The 19,543-nt window shown below is 36.4% G+C and overlaps 1 protein-coding gene across 1 annotated transcript in view; it reads left to right on the top strand.

Annotated features, from left to right (window-relative positions):
* The window catches only part of LOC131856785 (uncharacterized), a 70,355-nt gene extending 51,507 nt beyond the window's left edge, over positions 1-18,848 (top strand). Inside the window, exons 3-4 of the mRNA XM_059208708.1 lie at positions 18,453-18,589; positions 18,657-18,848. Coding sequence (XP_059064691.1) covers positions 18,453-18,589; positions 18,657-18,848 — 329 coding nt within the window. The remainder of the gene's footprint in view (positions 1-18,452; positions 18,590-18,656) is intronic.
* Positions 18,849-19,543: the final 695 nt, after the last annotated feature.

Below are 19,543 nucleotides of genomic sequence, written 5' to 3'. Positions count from 1 at the left end.
GAAGGTCTACAAGACATAGACAACCACCTGAAAGGTATTCACCTGATGATTGGAGATGTATTTTTGCTCTGAATACTAGTGTGGATGAACCGAAATCTGTAGAAGAGGCATTAGGTATTAATGATGCAGAATCCTGGAAGATTGCTATGGAGGAAGAAATGGCAGCTTTGAAAAAGAATGATACATGGGATCTTGTACCATTGCCTGAAGGACGAAAACCTGTTGGTTGTAAATGGGTGTTCAAGAAAAAGATTGGTTCAGATGGAAGCATTGAGAAGTATAAAGCAAGGTTGGTTGCAAAAGGCTACTCTCAGGTTGAGGGTGTTGATTACGGTGAGATATTTTCTCCTGTTGCAAAAATGACGTCCATTAGATTTTTGCTTTCTATTGCTACTGCTTATGATTTAGAGGTTGAGCAAATGGATGTGAAAACTGCTTTCCTTCATGGTGATTTGGAGGAAGATATTTATATGACACAGCCGGAGCACTATGTGGTGAAAGGCAAAAGTAATTTGGTCTGTAAATTGAAGAAATCTTTGTATGGCCTCAAACAAAGTCCTAGGATGTGGTACCAGAAATTTGATACATATGTGTTGAGTCTGGGATTTGAACGTTCTAAATCAGATCACTGTGTTTATTATAAATCTTATGGTGATCATTTCTTATTCATTGCATTGTATGTTGATGATATGTTATTCATTGGCAAAGGGAAAGGTATGATTTCAGAACTGAAGTCTCAGCTCGCTGCTAAATTTGAAATGAAAGATCTTGGTGCAGCAAAGCACATTCTTGGGATGGAAATTAGAAGAGATAGGGTGAACAGAAAGCTATGGCTAGGCCAGAGTAATTATGTGAATTCAGTGTTACAGAGGTTCAACATGCAGAATTGTAGACCATTGAGTGTTCCTTTTACAGTTGGAATGAAACTATCTATTTCAGATTGTCCTACATCCCCATTGGAGATGGAAGACATGAGCAGAGTGCCTTACCAAAGTGCGGTTGGAAGCTTGATGTATGCTATGGTCTGTACTAGACCAGACATTGCCCAAGCAGTGGGAGTACTTTCTAGATATATGTCTAATCCTGGTAGAGTTCATTGGGATGCAGTCAAAAGAGTCTTCAGATATTTGAAGGGTACTTCAGAGTATTCTTTGTGTTATCATGGTAATTCAGTTGGAGACATGACTTCCCTTGACATCCATGGTTATGTGGATTCAGATTGGGCAGGTGATATTGATAGCAGAAGATCCACCAGTGCTTATGTGTTTACTTTGTTTGGTGGTGCAATTAGTTGGATGAGTAAGCGACAGGCTGTGGTTGCTTTATCCACTACTGAAGCAGAGTATATGGTAGCTACTCATGCTTGTAAAGAAGCCATTTGGCTTAAGAGACTGTGTTCGGATATTGGAATAAAACAAGGTACAGTGACAGTTTACTGTGACAGTCAGAGTGCAATTAGCCTAGCTAAGAACCCGACATTTCATGCCCGGACCAAACATATTGATGTTCAGTATCATTTTGTTAGAGATATGGTCGAAGATGGTAGGGTGAAGCTGGTTAAGGTGAACACTTTGATGAATGTTGCAGATGCTTTAACTAAGGCTGTGAGCACAGAGAAGTTCAGATGGTGTTCAGAGTCTATGGGCCTTATGGCCCCTAGCAATTGATTCATTGTGTTGACATTCCCTTCCGCTCATGCAAGGTGTTCGACAAGTGGGAGATTTGTTGGGAAAAATGGTGTCTCAACCTTGCATTTATGCGAGGTTACTATTTATAGTAAGTTTTTATTTGAGCACGAAATGGTGCGAAACTCTCCCTGAAGCTTCTGGTTGGCTAGATAAGCATTCCGGTAAAGTTGCGTCGCAAGGTCACAGCTAGTTTTGAAGATATTAAAGTTTTCGTCTTGGAGGGGTGCAATAAAATGTTTAAACTTAATTTTGGGGACTTTAGAGGCTCCGAAACGCCCTGAAAAGTTGCTGTAACTGGCGAAGCGGGTTATGAGGTGATAGAGCACTTCGCGAGCTTTTCGGCGCTTCAAACGGTTCGTCAATCGGACACCCGGTTCTCAAGTTATGGCCTCCGAAAGTTTGTACTCCTGAAATAGGAAAAATAATTTGTATCGAATACATAAATGAGCTGTAAAAGGGAGCGACACGTGTTGATGTGTGCTTTAACATGTCATAGAAGGGAGATAAGGTTGGCTACACCTTATTGGGTGGTTTTAGCCCATGGTTTTGTAATACCGTTTGACGGTTTTTTGTATTGTATCTCCTATTTATGAGGTGTGTGAGATAGAGGTTGTGTGTAAGAGTCTCATGGCTATTGAGTTGCCTCTGAATCTCTGATTAGTGGTACTCCTGCGAAGAGCTTGCTCTGCAAGTATTTTGTAATCTGTTTTTGACTGCTGAATAAAATATTGAGCTGCTTTTGGAGGGTGGGGTTTTTCTCCCGAAAGGGTTTTCCCCACGTAAATCACTGTGTTGTGGTATGAATGCTATTATATCTATTTCTATTTTCTATAACTGTTGTAACAATCTGAAAAATTTTTGCATTACCCTCCTCTCAAGGTTAGTGTAGGAAGTTGTTTCCGCTACTTAACTTCCTTACAGAAGGAAGAAGAGAGGAAAAATAAAGAAGAGGAAGACAAGGAACAAGAAAAGAAGAAGGAAGCAGAGAAAAAGAAGAAGGAAGAAGTAGACAAGGCAGCAGAAGCGGTGAAGAGCACACAGATGGAGACTTCGAAGGCAACCGAGAGTCAAGCCAAACTGGCTGATATCTCCAGTCCTATCGGTCTCCAGTCTGCAAGTGAATCGTAGCTAATGCAGAGCATCAAGGTTGCTCAAGAGTGCCTTGAAATCATTCAAAGGAAAAAGGAGCAAGATATAATTCAAGCGGCTATAGACACCCTTACCGGTTTGATCCCCAGTACCAATCTTCCCAACACTGAATCATCACTAGCATAGCTTAAGCTACTGTGTACTGTAGTGGATGATCAGGTGTAGAGTCTGGAAGAAGTAGCTGAGGCAAATGTCAAGAAAGAGCATCAAAAGGCTCTTAATATTGCTCTGGTGAAAAAGTTGAATGAACTCCGGTCTGAACTTCTGAAAGACCAAAAGGATATAAGGGATGCTTTGGATGAGGGAAACCTGGTACTAAGAAAAATCTGTCAACCCCATCTATTCTGTGATGATGTGCTAGCCCAGAAGAAAAAGCTTCAAACGGACTTACAGTCTTACTTAAGCACATTTAAGCCACCTTATGATTCCTTTACAACTATGGGCAAACTGTTCACCGGTTTTAGATCCAGTCAGCCAAAATGGAACAAGAGATTAGTACACAGTCTAGAGATTTGCAGGAGCTACAACTGGTTTTACTTCCATGTCTGCAAATTCTTTAGAAGTGTTATCTGAACCTGGATGCCTTGACAGTTACGCAGGAGATGAGCATAGTTGATGCCATGGAAGAACAGGTATCCTAGATGCAAACAAAGAAAGAAGTGGCCACCTCTCTACTTGAGTCCTGGTCTCTATCCATGAAACAATTTTTGCAGGACTATAAATCGGTTTTTGACAAGTATTATTCCTTGTTGTCATAAACTCTTATTATTTTAATATCAAATGGAAATAGGGTTGTTCAGCGGTACTTTGTCATTGTTGGCAAAGGGGGAGAAGTACTCTATCAATTTTAGAGAAGAATAGGGAGAAGTATCTGGCTTTAAAATTTTGATATATATTTTGATATATGCTTTATGCTCTAATATCTCAATGTTTATGCTCTGTATGCAAAATTGCTATACATTTTATTGATTAAGGGATAGTGTATATGCTTAGGGGGAGAAATTTTGTTAATGGCATGTTTTTGTTGTAAAACACTTAGATGTCAAAATTTTATTTTCCTAAGTGTTGCCATCAATGCCAAAGGGGGAGATTGTTGGCATTTTTTATGTTTATGTTATGATTGTCATTGATGGACACACACTTGCATTGAGATCCACTTTATATGTATGAGCTAGAGCTCAACCGGTATCTGTTCCAATCGGTATATTGTATTCTAGTCTTTAGACTATTGGTGATTTTGTAGAATGTGTTTCCCGGTCTGAAGCGGCATGTCGACCCCAAGAAGTTTGTAGATCTCAAGCGGTACAAGGGAGCAAAGTGGCATAGCACATTCTTACCAGTCTTCATTTGTTAAACCGACAACCGGTATTTTCGGTATTTTGTATGAACTGGTAATACTCTGTGATGAGTTACCAACCGACATTTTTGTGATGAGTTACCAATCCACCAATTTTTTGACGGTGCCGACACACTGACGGTGCTTCTTGTGTCATGTTACTGAGTATGTCTACATTCATTGAACCTAGGAAATTGTAATGTAATCCTATTGGACTGACATGAAATTAGATTCCTTTAAAAGGACATCATGTCTAGGGTTTTAGGTTGTTGCAGAAAAGGGTTTATGTTGTGACTAGGGTTTAAGGTGGTTGATGAGTTGTTGTTAGAGAGATCTTATCTGAGAAGATCAAGTTGTAACTGAGGGAGAGATAGAGAAGACTGAAGTAATGTTGGAATGCATTAGCAGTGAGCTATATTGGATCTAACCAAGTAGTTTGTGCTATTAGATAGATCAAACACTTGTTGATTACTCACATCTTTGACAAGTCTGTAGCCCTTAACCGGGTAGGCCCAAAAGCCTTTTGTAAAATCCTCTAACCAGGTGGTTCACCTCTGTGAATCTAAAATGCTCTAGCAAGGTAGTATTTAATCGGACTTATCTCCTAACAGAGATTGAGATTCCTAATAGGATCTGTTTTGGTGAAGAACATTGTAAGACCTTAACCGGTTTGACCTTAACCGGTTTGGTTTCTATTCTGTAGATAGTGACTTGTGAGTTCCATCTCACCATGGTTTTTCCCAGTTGGGTTTCCACATCAAATATCTTGTGTTATGGTTGTATTGCTTTTGTGGGTGAATGCTTTATTTGCATTTTGGTTTGCATGTGTGTTAACCGGTCTGTCTATTAAACTGCTTTACCGGTTTATCTTCAGACTGTTTAAGTGTTTTAGTGCATTATTTTTTGGCATACTAATTCACCCCCCCCCCTCTTAGTATTCATCAATGCTATGCTTCATGGATTCTTGACTAGAGGGAATCATAAGTTGTTATGAGCATATTAATTTATGAACTCTAAAAATATTGATTCGATTAACCCACTTCCTCCCACCCACTAATATATTAAGACCCTCTTTATTAATTGACCTGCTAGAATAAGCAAATATATTGAGACCCTCCCACTACCCCCATAGAGTTTTAGGGTAAAGGCTCTGCATATTGTCCACAACTCTATCACTCACACACTCCTTACTCTGCCACATAACACACATGCTCTGCTAGTCCACACACTACTCTTCTATCTAATTTCACAAACACACATCTTCTATGTATATATATTGGTAAGAACATACACCAAAATACTATGTTGGCGAAGCACAAATGATTTACACAATAACACAATGCTCGAATAAAAGCCTTAACCAAAACCAAGATAACAAAGTCGGCCTTCACTTGATCCTTTACATGCTTCCTTTACATTCTCTATTTATCGAAGCATACACCTTAATTATCAAAGTAAAACATGGGTCTACCAAACCCTCAAACTCGGATGCATAAGAAAAAATTCTAAGATACAGATACCATGGATTCCACAAGTATCCGAACATAAAACAAATACAACTAATATGATGGGTACCACTGATACCGCAACAAGCACAGCTGATACCAAAATTGGATATAAACCAAGATAAGAAAAACACAAGTTTAGAGAAGGGAATCTTCTGGAAATGATTCCAGTGGATCATATATACTTTAGTGCAACATATCACATACATACATATCTTCAATTATTTCTCAACAAGCCTCATCTGGTCCAACTAGGTAACCAGGTTTGACATTAATGACAATAATGACAATATTCACACAAGTCTAATAATCTCCCCCATTGTCATTGATGACAAAACATCTCTAAAAAGGATATTTGCATATAAATACCCCTTACTCATACACCTCCAATTACCTTTCTCCCCCTTTAACATCAAGGACAAAGGGTGCCTTTGATGAAAAAGAAAATAAAGAAAAATAAATGCATTCAACAACAAAATTGTCAAAATTGCATACCAACTCAAAAAGATTCTCAATTTATACTTTCTTTCAATTTTGGAAGAAGAACCTTCCATGAATGGACAACCAATTTAATGCTAATAGATAAAATTCTGCACTCCACCAATATATCATAACATGAGAAAAACTATCCAGAGTAGATGGATTATGCTCATACTCAACTGCATCATTAAGCAATGCAAAGAAATGTTTCAATTTTGCTTCATCAATCTCCTTTACTTTTTAGAAAATACTGACATAATCCTTTGTTTTCCTCTACAAGGATAACAATTCAAATTGTAGAGAATTCAAATTCTTCCTTTTCTCACCATCTTTTTCACTTGCAAAATCAAATGTCTTACTGATAGAACTCAATTCTTCCTAAAAAAATTAAACTTTTTATTTATGCTTCACTATAGCAGTCGACCATGAAAGGCAATACCTATAAATTTTTTTAGTACCATCGATACAATCTCTCATTTCATTTATACAAACTAATAGAGGCCTCTGTGCATCACTACATTTCTCCAACATACTCTGCATATTATTAGTTTATGTCTTTGAATCATTTATACGAATAGGTTGCACAACCAATTTCTATTTAATTAACTCAAATAAAGATTCTGGAATCACTTCACTAACATCTTCAATTTTAACATTGTTCTGGAGCAAATAATCTATAGGACTTTCTCAATTCTATCCAGCTCAACAAAAGTAAGCAGCATCTCACTGGTTTTCTTTATTCCATCTCCTCTGCCAATGATTTCAAGCAAATCAACCTCATCATCATCATATTCAAATAAAAAAAGAAATTCTTCTACAACCACCACTTCTTCCTTAGCCATAGGGGATTCCGGATCTTCAATCTCAACAATATCTTTCTCTTTTTTATCCTTATTTTTCTTCTTAGATCCCAGAGTACTAGTAGGCACAATCTCTTTCCCTTTTCTCTTTCTGGGGGATGAACTCTCCTTAGTTGAACTAGTAGCAAGAGATATCGGGCCAATACACCAAGCATCCAAAAATGATTTGAAGTAAGCGCCACAAGTTTCTTCTCTCTTATCCAATCCATTTAAATATCAATATATTTGTCTAGCAATTGGAACAAGGGACCCCCACAAAACAATTTTCATGTGTCGGTAAAGATCGTAGACAATACATAGCCCAACAAACAAGCACCGATCCAAATTGGAAGGGGTAACCATGCTCTTTTGTCATCTTGATGTTTTCTAGTGATAGATTCTTTAATAATTCACACAAGTCAAATACTCTATCTTCCATAACAAGCATATGCACCACATATACAACAATAGCCAAAGTAGAACCTTCCCTATTTTCGAAATAAATATTATAAGAGATACCATACTCAACATACCTTACAATGGGATTGATAATTTTGTCGATCAACAATGCTCTCTAATCACCCATCACACCAGTTAGGGTTTCAAATTCCTTGTTCTTTATAGATTTTTAAACCGGTATAGATCCTTTGTCGCATAAACTTGTAATGACTGAAATAATCTGCTTCATGATTGGATAGGGTTTGTCCAATATGATACAATTATGCTACACATGACTTAAAATTACTCTGATCACATCCTCATTATCAAACCAGGGAAACTTAGTCCCTAGATCCAATCCTTTATGCTCAAATTCCTTAATATTCTACAAATCTGCTTCACTTAATCTCTTTTCCACCTTTTTGATCTTTTTAGGGTTAAATTCAGCTAGGCATACCTTCTCCAAAATCCAAAAATCTTCGCTGCTTGACTCCTCAATGATCATCTTGAATTCCATGACTACTAGCTCTGTGTGTCTCCTCTTTTCTCTTCAATTGTACAAAACCTTTTCAAGAACTTCTATTTACATGATAAATAAATAATCTCAAACATCAATAGTTATCTTGCCAAAAATATATTCTAGGGTTTTTCCACCAAAAAGTGTCTTGTTGATGATGTTAATAAACATATTGAATTACCAGATTGCACACCCAACATTGGCATGCCAAACCGATGACATGAACTAAATCAAGAGAGAGGACCCAAAAGATTTTTCTTGAGAAACTCACCTTGGGTGAAATCAATAAGCTCGGTTATCAAAGGAAGGGGTGTCCACTAGATTCTGATACACCAAGAAAGCTCCCATTTTTCACCTCCTTCTTTCTCCAAACCATGACTTTCTTTTTCTTTGATTCACGAGACTTTACTATATTCTTCTGTGTTGACTGATTAGCATAATGTCTAGATTGCTTGCACTTGTAATAATTGATGTTCCTCTATACTAAATTTGTTGAATCTAATCTATATCTGCATTGATTAGTTTTGTGACCATAGCCATTGCATACATAACAATATCCATGGAAGCTATTTTTCACCTTATTTTCAACAACCAAATTTTGATTCTGACTCATAGCATGATTTCTACAGTAATTTTCTTTATGACCAAACTTCTTGAAATTGTAACATTGAATACTTCTATAGTCTATAGCTTTATGATCAAATTTATTATAGTGAAAAAAAAACTTTAAATGATGGATACCTTTGTGCATTCAGTTGACGAACGAGTGGTCTCTTTGCATTAGATCTTTGATTCCAGACTATCCTTGCATCTTCAGGTTGCTTCTTTGCTTCTGCCTTAACCTCTTTTCCTTTATCATTCTGATTTGAACTTTCACCAGGCTGAAATCCTAGTCCAGTCTTCTCTAAATGAGCTTTCTGCATTTTAATCAGGTCTTTCAAAAGTAAACTGCTATCAAGAACCTTATTTTCTGCGTTCAACTTCTTTACTTTTTATTCTAGCTTCTCACATTGTTTAGTCTTTAGCTTAATTGATTCTTTCAAGATTTATTCTATCTTGTTCTTTCCCTCAGTCATCATCATCAAATCTTTAATGGTCTCATTTGCTTGCTTCAATTGATTGTTAACTTTCTTATGTCTCAACTTGAACTTCTAGATGTATTCTCTTAGCTTCTTTACACAATAATTTGCTACCTTCATATTCTCTTTCAATTCCTCATTCTTAGACTCAGCGCTTTCTAGATCTTCAAGAGTTATCTATAATTATTCATCTAACTAATATTCTCCAATCATTATCATTAGTTGGATGATTCAACCAAAAAGGATCTCCCTCAAGTGATTAAGATTTCAAGAAAGGGACCAAATCTCCAATACCAATTGTTGAATTGGTTGAATGGACCAGAATACTAAGAGGGGGGGAGAATTAGTATTCCCACACTTTCAAAACTTGTATATATATATATATATATTAACCTTATCAATCAATCTTGTCAATATGAAGTAACAGATGTAGAATAAACAAATAACACAACCACAAAGTGAACACCAAATGGGAAAAACCATGGAGAGTGTTAGCTCTCTATAACTAGGTATATGTTGTTTACAAAAGGGTGGCTCACTATCAGATGGTTGATTGCCAGATAGAAAAGTGACTCACTACCGAAATTCTCACTGCAATAAAATGTAAGGGAATTGGGAAAATTGCATCTTCTAATGCATGAATTCATTTCCAAGTTAAGATCAGATAATAACTCACAAACTCACAACTAATCTAGTAAGGGATCACTGTACCACTATCTACAATCACTTGCAACAGGTCCAGTAAGGGATTACTGCATTGCTCTATCGAACCAAATACTTGCAGCAGATCTAATAAAGGAATACTACAATACCGTCCATGGTTTCTTTCACTCACACACTCCTTACTCTACTACATAATGCACATGCTCTGCTAATCCAGACACCACTCTTCTATCTGATGTCACACACACACGCACACATATTCTATGCATATATAAATTGGTAAGCACATACACCAAAATACTATGTCAGACAAGCACAAATGATTTACGCAATAACACAATGCTCGAATCAAAGCCCTGATAAAAAACATGATAACAAAATTGACCTTCACTTGATCCTTTACATGCTTTCTTTACATACTCCATTTACTGAAATATACACCTTAATTACCAGAGAAAAATAGGAATCTACTAAACCTTTAGACTTAGATCCATAAGCACAAACTCTAAGAAACAAATACCAGAACATAAAATAGATACAACTGATATGACTGATACCACTAATACCAGAATATAGACTACTGATACCAGAATTGGATATAAACTAAGATAAGTAAACACATGATTCCAGAGAAGTAAATATTCCAAAAATGACTCTAGTAGATCATATATACTTTACTACAACATATCACATGCATACCAATCTTCCACTATTGCTCAACAAGCCTCATCCAGTCCAACTAGGTAACCGGGTTTGACATCAATGGCAACAATGACAATATTAAAATAAGTATAACACTTATGAGGTCGAAAAAGAAGATTTATTAACTCCAACCCCTATGAAATGATGGATTCTATAGCATATTTTAACATTTGCAATACCTTATTTTTGTGGCCCTATCTTATAATAAATATTTTAATAATTGATTAGTTTTAGAGAGATAGATATTTCATGAGCATGTGAGCCATAGTATGTAAACTTATGTGTTTTTAATTATATGGTTAAGAAAAATAATATGGTGTAGTATAAGACTCAATGTTGTTAACTTCTATGATAATAAATTTCTTGTAGGAAGGATATTGTTCTTGTAATCATAGTGATTTATATAACGTTGCATTGTGCATGTTACCTAGAATAAGAAAATAATTATAAAGGACTGTTTTGATTTGGCTAAGGTTTCTCATGAACCCATACATTGCACCCTTTGTGAAATAATGATAAATGTTGAAAGTATGAAATAACTTGTTTCACATGCATGCACACATGCCACACCTTGTAGTCATAATCAAATTTAACGTTATATTGTCTATGTTACCTAGAATACGAAAATAATTATAAAGTATTGTTAGCATCCAATTTGGATAAGGTTTCTCATGAACCCATACATTGCACCCTTTGTGAAATAATGATAAATATTTAAAATAACTTGTTTTTCTACACGCATATGTGCACACGCACATGCACACATGCACATGCACACACACACACACACACACACATGCACATGCACACACACACACACACACACACACACACACACACACACACACACTCACTCACTCTCTCTCACACACACACACAGTCACATGCACATGCACATGCACACACACACACATGCATCCACACATGATACACACACACACACATAATTGTACTCCAAAACATTGATAAAATATTACATTATTAGAAATATTCATTTAATTTCTATGAGAATTAAATAGTTTAGACATAAGTTCTAAAGATAGAAAGTGGTTGATTAATCATCTGTATTTATGCAAGGAATAATCTAATGGGGAGATCAAGACCTTAGTGATATAAAAACTAATCAAAGACTTTATTTCTATATTCCTCAGTTAATGGTATAAGTGAACAATAGTCTAGTGAAGTGTCGGAATGAAGTAAAACCTCAAGATTATGTAGAGGATTGATATAGTCAATATTAATTCATGTATGTAAAATATCCCTATAATATTATCTAATAAAGCATGAATCATAGCCATGGAACAATTAATTTCTATTATTATATGTAAGGATCACTCTAAAAAGGACTACAAAGAAATTTTCCATCCAACTAAAATGGTTATTTATAGATATTATTGACCACAAGCGATATACATGTTAACACAAGATATAGGTATGGGCGTATTCTTGTTTGGTTCTTGGATCACTCCTCTTAGGTCGTCATGACACCTATTATTTGGTGTTTACTCCCTTACTATGCCAAAGATATAGGTGCATTTTAGAGGGAAGAATGAAATTATTGAGGAGGTATAACACCTCATGGAATTGTATGAATTAAGAATAATCATTCCCTAGTGCATTGAGTGTTTAAAAAACCCTTATACCACTCAATTTATTGACCCTAATTGATAATAGTGTGGAAACGCCTTCTAGGAAAATGTTGGCATGGTAAAGATTAAGGTTTGGATACATAACCACCCAATTGTAATGAATAATTGAGTTATATATTTTGCATACATATTTCTATCTTTAAAGATGCTTCATCCAAGTCATGAGTTAACACTAGGGTCATCTTCCTCAACAATGACCATTTCCCTTTATTGTGAATGACAAGTGAGTATCTAATTTGAGAATCCATTCTAGATTATGATCTTATGGTCAAATACACAAACTCTCTTCTTCCCCTTCCAATGGCTCGAAAGAGTCATAATGTGATTTTATGTGTAGTTATTCTTGACATTGTTGAATTGTTAAATTGTTTAAGTTATTGTACCTCGATATAAATTTTTCTTATTCAATAATGAATTTTCAAAAGATATACCTGTAGTATTTGGGCTACTAGGCCAATTTTCTTCTATGGTCCCATTCCTCAAGGACTTTGTTCAATTGAACTTTGACTAAAATTTTCATTGTTGCATTTGTGGCCACAATGGGGTTTATTTTCATTACTGATATTTTTATGACATTTATTTATGATTTAAAATGCATATTTTCAAAGGCCTTTTCCTTATTGCTACTATTGGTACTTGTGGAATTTTGTTTGTGTCAATAATTATGATCGTGTACTTGGGAACTTAACTTAATGTATAGGCAGGAGACAAAAGTTGGAAAACTCTACAAGATGTGAGGGTTATATACATATAAATGGAAGAGAAATATACCTTTTCTTTCTTAAGGTCTTAAGGGTGACTCACTTTGGTCCCTTGGTTGGGGTAGTGTGTTATTACATCATATGAAAATTGGTCTTGTCTAGTACCAGAAGAACTCTTTTGTTAGAGTCATGACTCTAAGTTGACTTGAATACATACAAGATAGAAAGTTCTTATACATGTTTGAATAGTAAACTATTTTATTAAATTATCTACTAAGTATCACCTTGTGATATGGAACCTTATTGATGTCATATGCAGGGCTTACAAGAGGAAGTATTCATAAGTTGAGTGTCCTAAAAGGAAGAGTGTTGTTGAGGGATTTAGGAGAAGAGCATGCTTGAGGTATAGGGAAAGTTCCTAATGATGAAGACCAAATTATGGTTGTTAGGATGACTAATAACTAACAATACTTGAACTTGATAAGTTTCACATATGGACATCATTAACAAGTGGAATGTTGGTATATGTTGCAATAATCCTTTACTTTGAAATGACCTTATTGTATACATATATTGGATATTAATGTATCAAAACCCTTGTTTTACATACACACCTTGAATATGAGTGAAATTTTGTCTAATTATTAGGTAATGATTGTCCCATCCTTTGATAAAAGAAATATTGTGCTTCATCTTATATTAGATTGACTAAATTATGTAGCCAATTTTTTTAATGAAACTCCTTGGTCAAATGAATCTCTTTTGAAGGAATTCTAGGAGTAAGTCCAATTCTAGGGGGGGCGTGTGAGGCCCAACCCCTACAATAGATTTGTGTACTCACAATAGGACCATTCTTTCCATCATTATGAGGGATTTATGATATATTTTTCTATCACATAATTGGACGTATGGTTATGAGTATTTTGGTTGGACTAATGGCATTTCATATTTGAGAAGAGTACACTCAATGATAGGTTAGATGGTGCTATGATTATGGTGTAATCATGTGGCTTATGATATTGATCTATGGATGGTCAATTTTACATTTATAGTATGTTAATGTTATGTGTTGAGTAACCATTACTCCTAGTTAAAAAATGGTATAATTAATGAATGATAGCCATAAAATGTACATTAGGAGATTGTATATGTGATTTTGTTATAATAGGTATTATAAATTTAATTCAACTATAAGTGAGTGTTATCATTGCGGACTAATATGTGCTCAAGTGTGCAGGTTACCCATGGCCAATGGGATTGGGGAGACTACCTAGTGACCCAATGTATAGACTAGTGAAGCCAATCTAGCCTATTGGAGAGGCTAAGCTCTTATATTATGTGTTGATTGATGTGATTTAGAAATTGTTATGTGTTAATTATTGTGATGAAGAGTGTTTTATGAAGTGATTTATATCCTTGTGGTGTGGCATAAATGTTATGTATATCCATGTTTTTATGTAGTGATGGGTAAGTCAAGTATTCAAATGTATCGAATTCTCATTCTGAAGTTTTATGTTAGATTGGGTTTAAAGGAGTATTTTCATCATTTTATGTATCAATTAAAGCCCTAAGACCTAGAGCTATGGGTTGGGAGTCCTTAGGAAACCTCAAACCTAGTTTTATGAGGTTTTTAACCCCTTTTCTACCCCCTTTTTCATTAGTGACAAATTTTAGCATGCGGTTGAAGTTTAGTTGTGGAAGCTTGGGTGTAGTGGGACACATGGAAGGATCTTGAGAGAGAATAATTCCCACTAACCAAATCACACACTTGAGAGACCAATCCATGATGAGAGGAATCTCATGTGGTTTGTGTGAACTAATAGTCATGATTACCATGTGAAAATTTTTGAAAGAAAAAATATCACCATAGAATGAGAGAGGGAAATTTTTTTCATTTTTTCAAAATTCAGAGGGGAGGAGTTATTTGCATTTGGGGAGAGTGAATTTGGCTAATTATTAGGGAGTAAGTTTTGTAATTTGAGTCTGGAGTGAAGGGAAGTAAGCTAGAAGGAAGTTGGTTGATTATTGAGCTTAACCAAATTCTTCAATTTCAAGGGTTGGTTCAAGGTAGGGAACTTACCTATTTGTCTTCTTGTTTATCAAACATGAAACATGATCTTTGAATGGGGAATTATTCAATTATTTTCTTATTGTGATTGTATGTGTTAATGTTATATGGAAAGTGTCTTCAAAATTGTCCTTGTCATTATAGTATTGGATTTTTCTAGCCTTGGGTTTAAGGGTAGTGGAGTAGGCTCTCCCAATTAGTTGAGAGTGCTCCATGTGAGGGGGTAGAGTGATTTTGAAGCCATTGTGGGGAGATTTATTTTAGTTATGAGTAGCCATACAATTTTTCTACATGGATGGTTGGAGATTTATTTTGGGTATGAACACCCATGCACAATTGTTACATGGAATGACTTGGGGATTTATTTTGGGTATGAGAAATCATTCAAACTTTTTACATGGGATGGTTGTCCTTGGGTGATTGTTATGATGATTTGAGGAGGAAATGGTGACTAAATATAGTGACATTATGGAGATTTTTGGAGGATTATTGAAGCTTAATTTGGGTGTTTATGATATGTATTATATTTTCCTACTACTCCCACAATATGGTGTTCCTTACTCCCCCCATTTTTTGTTCTTGAGAGAACCTTTGTGTAGAAAGTTTTCCTTTGGGTTGGGTAGAGTCAAGTGGTGCAATATGTTGTAATGTTGTGTATCTTTATGAAATGTGACTATAAGCTATATGTATCTTGTTACTTGGTCACCTTGGTGTCCCCCCAAGCTCTGGGGTAGACTACAATATAGTCCTATGGTTGGGAGGTGAACTCCCATTGGCCTTGGAGGCATTTGTAGCTGACCTTATGTGTAGGTTGTAACTTGAAGACACCTTATTGTGAAGAGAAACCCAGATTCCTTGACATCCTAAGGTGCAAATGAAAGACCGGTTAACAACTCTCAAGTTAAATAATGCATGGTTGTAATAGGAGAAGACAATCCATTCTGAAAGCCTAGATTAAAATCAACTTACTTGTATATCATCATGCATAGAAATGAGAGTGTGTTGTTTTATAAATATTTAGTAAATGGGTGGCTGAGAGAAATGTAATGTTAGGTGGATCTATGAAGATTTCCTTCTTGTCAAAAGGAAAGGTGTTCTTTGTTGGATGAGTTGGTATTTGTTTGTACACATAGATGTGATAACCTCCCTCAAATAACTCGTGTAGAATTGTTGTTAACAGATTTGTTAATGTCTTCTATGTACTTGTTGTTCGAATAAAAAAGAAAGAGAAGTAACTTAACATTATGTATGTCTCCATCACTCTTTAAAAAGATAATGTTAATTCCCTCTTATAATAAAAAAAATGTCTACATATTTGTGCATAAAGCCTTGAGTTTTGACTTGTTGCTATACATAGAGACTAATATGGAACTAATCTAAACAAGCGTGTATGTAGAAATAATTGCATGTTTCCCTTTTATGTGATTTATACATTTAAATTTAAATGGTATGGGCCATCCTCTATTTTTTTTTCTAAAGGCTAAATTAAAACTTAACCAAGTACATGAAAACCATGAGACAATCATGGGTGTGGTTTACCATTTTAGGCATTTGTTACAGAGTATTCAATAAATAACCAAGAAATATATATGGATAATGAGTATTCTAATATTCCGCAGTAAATTGATTTAATGTGTTTAGTCAATTGATACTTTTGCTAATCTAAGGTCAAAAAAACAAAATGTATTATACCATATTGAGAATGTAGGTAGACTAGTGCGAATAAACAAGGATTGAGTATAGATAGTATTTCAGGAGGATAAAATAAGAGAAAATAATGAATTCATAATTTAAAAATATATAATTGAAAATACATCAAAGAGACCATATGTTCCTCATCAAGTTAGACTTGAATGAGAATTTTGAGTCACATCGACTAGGCTAAGGTATGATCTTGTCCAATCAGGACATAATCACAAGAAAACAAATGAAATACTTATGGAAACTTTGTGGAACAAAGAAAAGGATATATATAGTAAATATTATTGGAGTTGAGAAAATACAACACCACAGGGGCCCAAATGATCTCTGCAAGCTAAAAAAACCTGTTACAAGGAGAAGCAAGGAAGCAAATCACAGAAGAACGAAATACATAGAAAATATGCTCAAAAAGAGAGAGCTCAATATTCACAAAAAATGTAAATGTAATAATCCTCCTTCTTGTTACAAAGAAAAGAATGAACTTAACCTTTAATAGGTCAAGAAGCCCTAAAAGGGAAAACCTAGGTTTGCACTTAATAATTAATAAAATAATTAATTATTATGCACCTAAAGTTAGCTTAAGTGTAAAAGAGATAAAATGAACTTAAATAATTAAACAAATATTGTTTAATCGGTCAAGTAAATAACCAAATACTCTAAAACCCCCCCTTAAGCTAGACTTAGGGAGAAGCTAAAACCTAGAACAACTACTGAAAGCAATAAAGATGGGTCCCGACAACAAGGCCTGATCAGGTACCCAAATACAATGAAATCTCTATGAACTGGAGAAATAGAGAAAACCACATGGGAAACAAACTCTACTCCAAAAAGAGATGGAAAAGACCACCACTGAAGCATGAAGAAACTGCAAACACTGTCAAAGAATAACTATTGATCTGAAGAACCTCCACTGAAATAGAACATGACCAGGTAGAGAAGACTGTAATCTATATGAGTGCCCTCAAATGACACTACTTGAATCAGAAGGCAAACAAGGCAAACAACTGAAATCGAAGATACAGATGGCATGAAAAACACCAAAGCCTAAAGAGTTGATCAATTGACCCACATAAGCATTAGAACCAATAGGACAAACCTCCCCATAATGCTGAAGAGGGAGAGGGATAGGAACACTGAAAAGAACGGCCAAGAAGAATTGCATGACGAAGAACCAGGAACATCAAAGGTGCTGAGAAAAGTACATGGTGTCGTGGAAGGAACACTCACTTGACACACATCATGAGACAAATGTCATGGAAGGAACACTCACTGGACAAAGGTAGATGGCAAACAAGGCAAACATCAACCCCTTCATGGCACTTTATAAGGAGTGCATGTACAACAAGGCACAAGATGTGCAAGATCCCGAGTAAACAATGCATGATGGCACTTTATCTTAGTGCGTTTACATAAATAAAATGTTACAATGATAATAAGACTGGAAACAGAAAGAACAACAAAAACTAAGACATCCTACTTAGAGAAAAGATCCCAGGACCTGTAACAACCAAGATATCCACCAGAATGCTGAAAAGCAAAAACCTGAATAAAATATGCATGGAGTAGAATCTAGATATAAAACTCATATGGCTGGAAATTACACAACACACGCTTTCCAAAAATATAATTTTTTCAAAAAATGGAGTTCAAATGCTTATTCTATGTCCCTTGGAGTGCAAACAAAAGACCTCACTTTGACTAGAAAAAAACATAGTCAAACAACAAAATTGGAAAAAATTACCAACATGACAAGGTCCGTCTTGGAACTAGCTTTTCGACGCCTATTCATTTTCGAAAAAATGACTCTGTATGCCCAAGATATGACCAAAAAACCAAACCCCCTTCAAAACAAGAAGAAGGGGTAGTCTGGTGGCTCTGCGAGTGGAGGTGGCTAGTGAATGGGGCACTGGTGGCACTCTGGTGGCGGCCAAGTGTAGCTTCGGTGGCCGGCAGTGGCACCCAGGCGGCGCTTCGGTGGTCAGGAGGCTGTTTCTGGTGGCAGGCCGGCGGCGCGGAGCTGGTCCGGGTGGTAGCTGAGGTGATCGGAGTTGCGGTTTTTGGTGGCGAGGCCAAGGTGCTAGCGAGAGGCAGTAGGGAGGCCCGGTGGTGTCCGATAGGGGGGTTTTGGCTGGTGGAGCTAGGGTGGCCGCCGAGTAGAGCCAAGGCTACCGGGAAAGGCGCGGCAACCGGAAAACAATGCAGGGAGGCCGGGTTCGTCGGGCGGTGGGAGCCAGGGACCATTTGGAGGCCGTAGGGGAGCAGCAGGGCTGGCAGATGCAGCGGTAGGGGCCATCAGGGGAGGTGCGGACGCAACGGTGAGGGTCAAGGACTAGCAGGCAGCGAGGAGCCAGGGAGAAGCTGTGAGCGGTCGGGGGGACCGACAGGGGCCGACGAAAGGGTGCTGGGGGGGCCGAGGCAGCAAGGAAGGCATGGGGCCTAAGGCTCGGACGAGCGGTGGCGACCTGTGGAGGTAGGGGGCCCCACAGTACCCTGCGTACTGTGGGGTTGCCCCCCCCAATTTTTTTTTTTTGATTTTTTTGCTTAAAAAAAACTTCGCCCCCTTTTTTTATTTTTTATTTTATTTTATTTTTTTCAAAAAATCAAAATCCGGCTTGCATGCCGTAAAAAAGAAAAAATATTTTTTTTGAAATTTTTTCTCAAACTACGTGCCAAGGCTGTATGGCCTGTATCTGGAGAAAAAATACTCCCAAAGGCTCAAGAACCAAAATAGGTCAAATTTTATATGACCATAGGGGTTTTCGGGCCGTCTAAGCATGATGGTGAGGTCGGTTTAGGCCCAAAGTTCTCAGAAGAAAGGCCAATCCCTAGGTACATAAAAAAAAATTCTGAAACCCTAGATCTGCTTCTAATGCAAAAATTCTCAAAACAAGAATAGGTAGTTGCAGATCTGAAACTCTGATACCAAATTGGAGTTGAGAAAATACAACACCATAGGAGCCCAAATGATCTCTGCAAGCTGAAAAAACCTGTTACAAGGAGAAGCAAGGAAGCAAATCACAGAAGAAAG

The sequence above is a fragment of the Cryptomeria japonica genome, chromosome 7 (assembly GCF_030272615.1).
Source record: "Cryptomeria japonica chromosome 7, Sugi_1.0, whole genome shotgun sequence".
Classification (NCBI taxonomy): Eukaryota; Viridiplantae; Streptophyta; class Pinopsida; order Cupressales; family Cupressaceae; genus Cryptomeria; species Cryptomeria japonica.
Note: the sequence above shows the minus strand (reverse complement) of the source record. Positions and strands in the feature narration are given on the sequence as shown.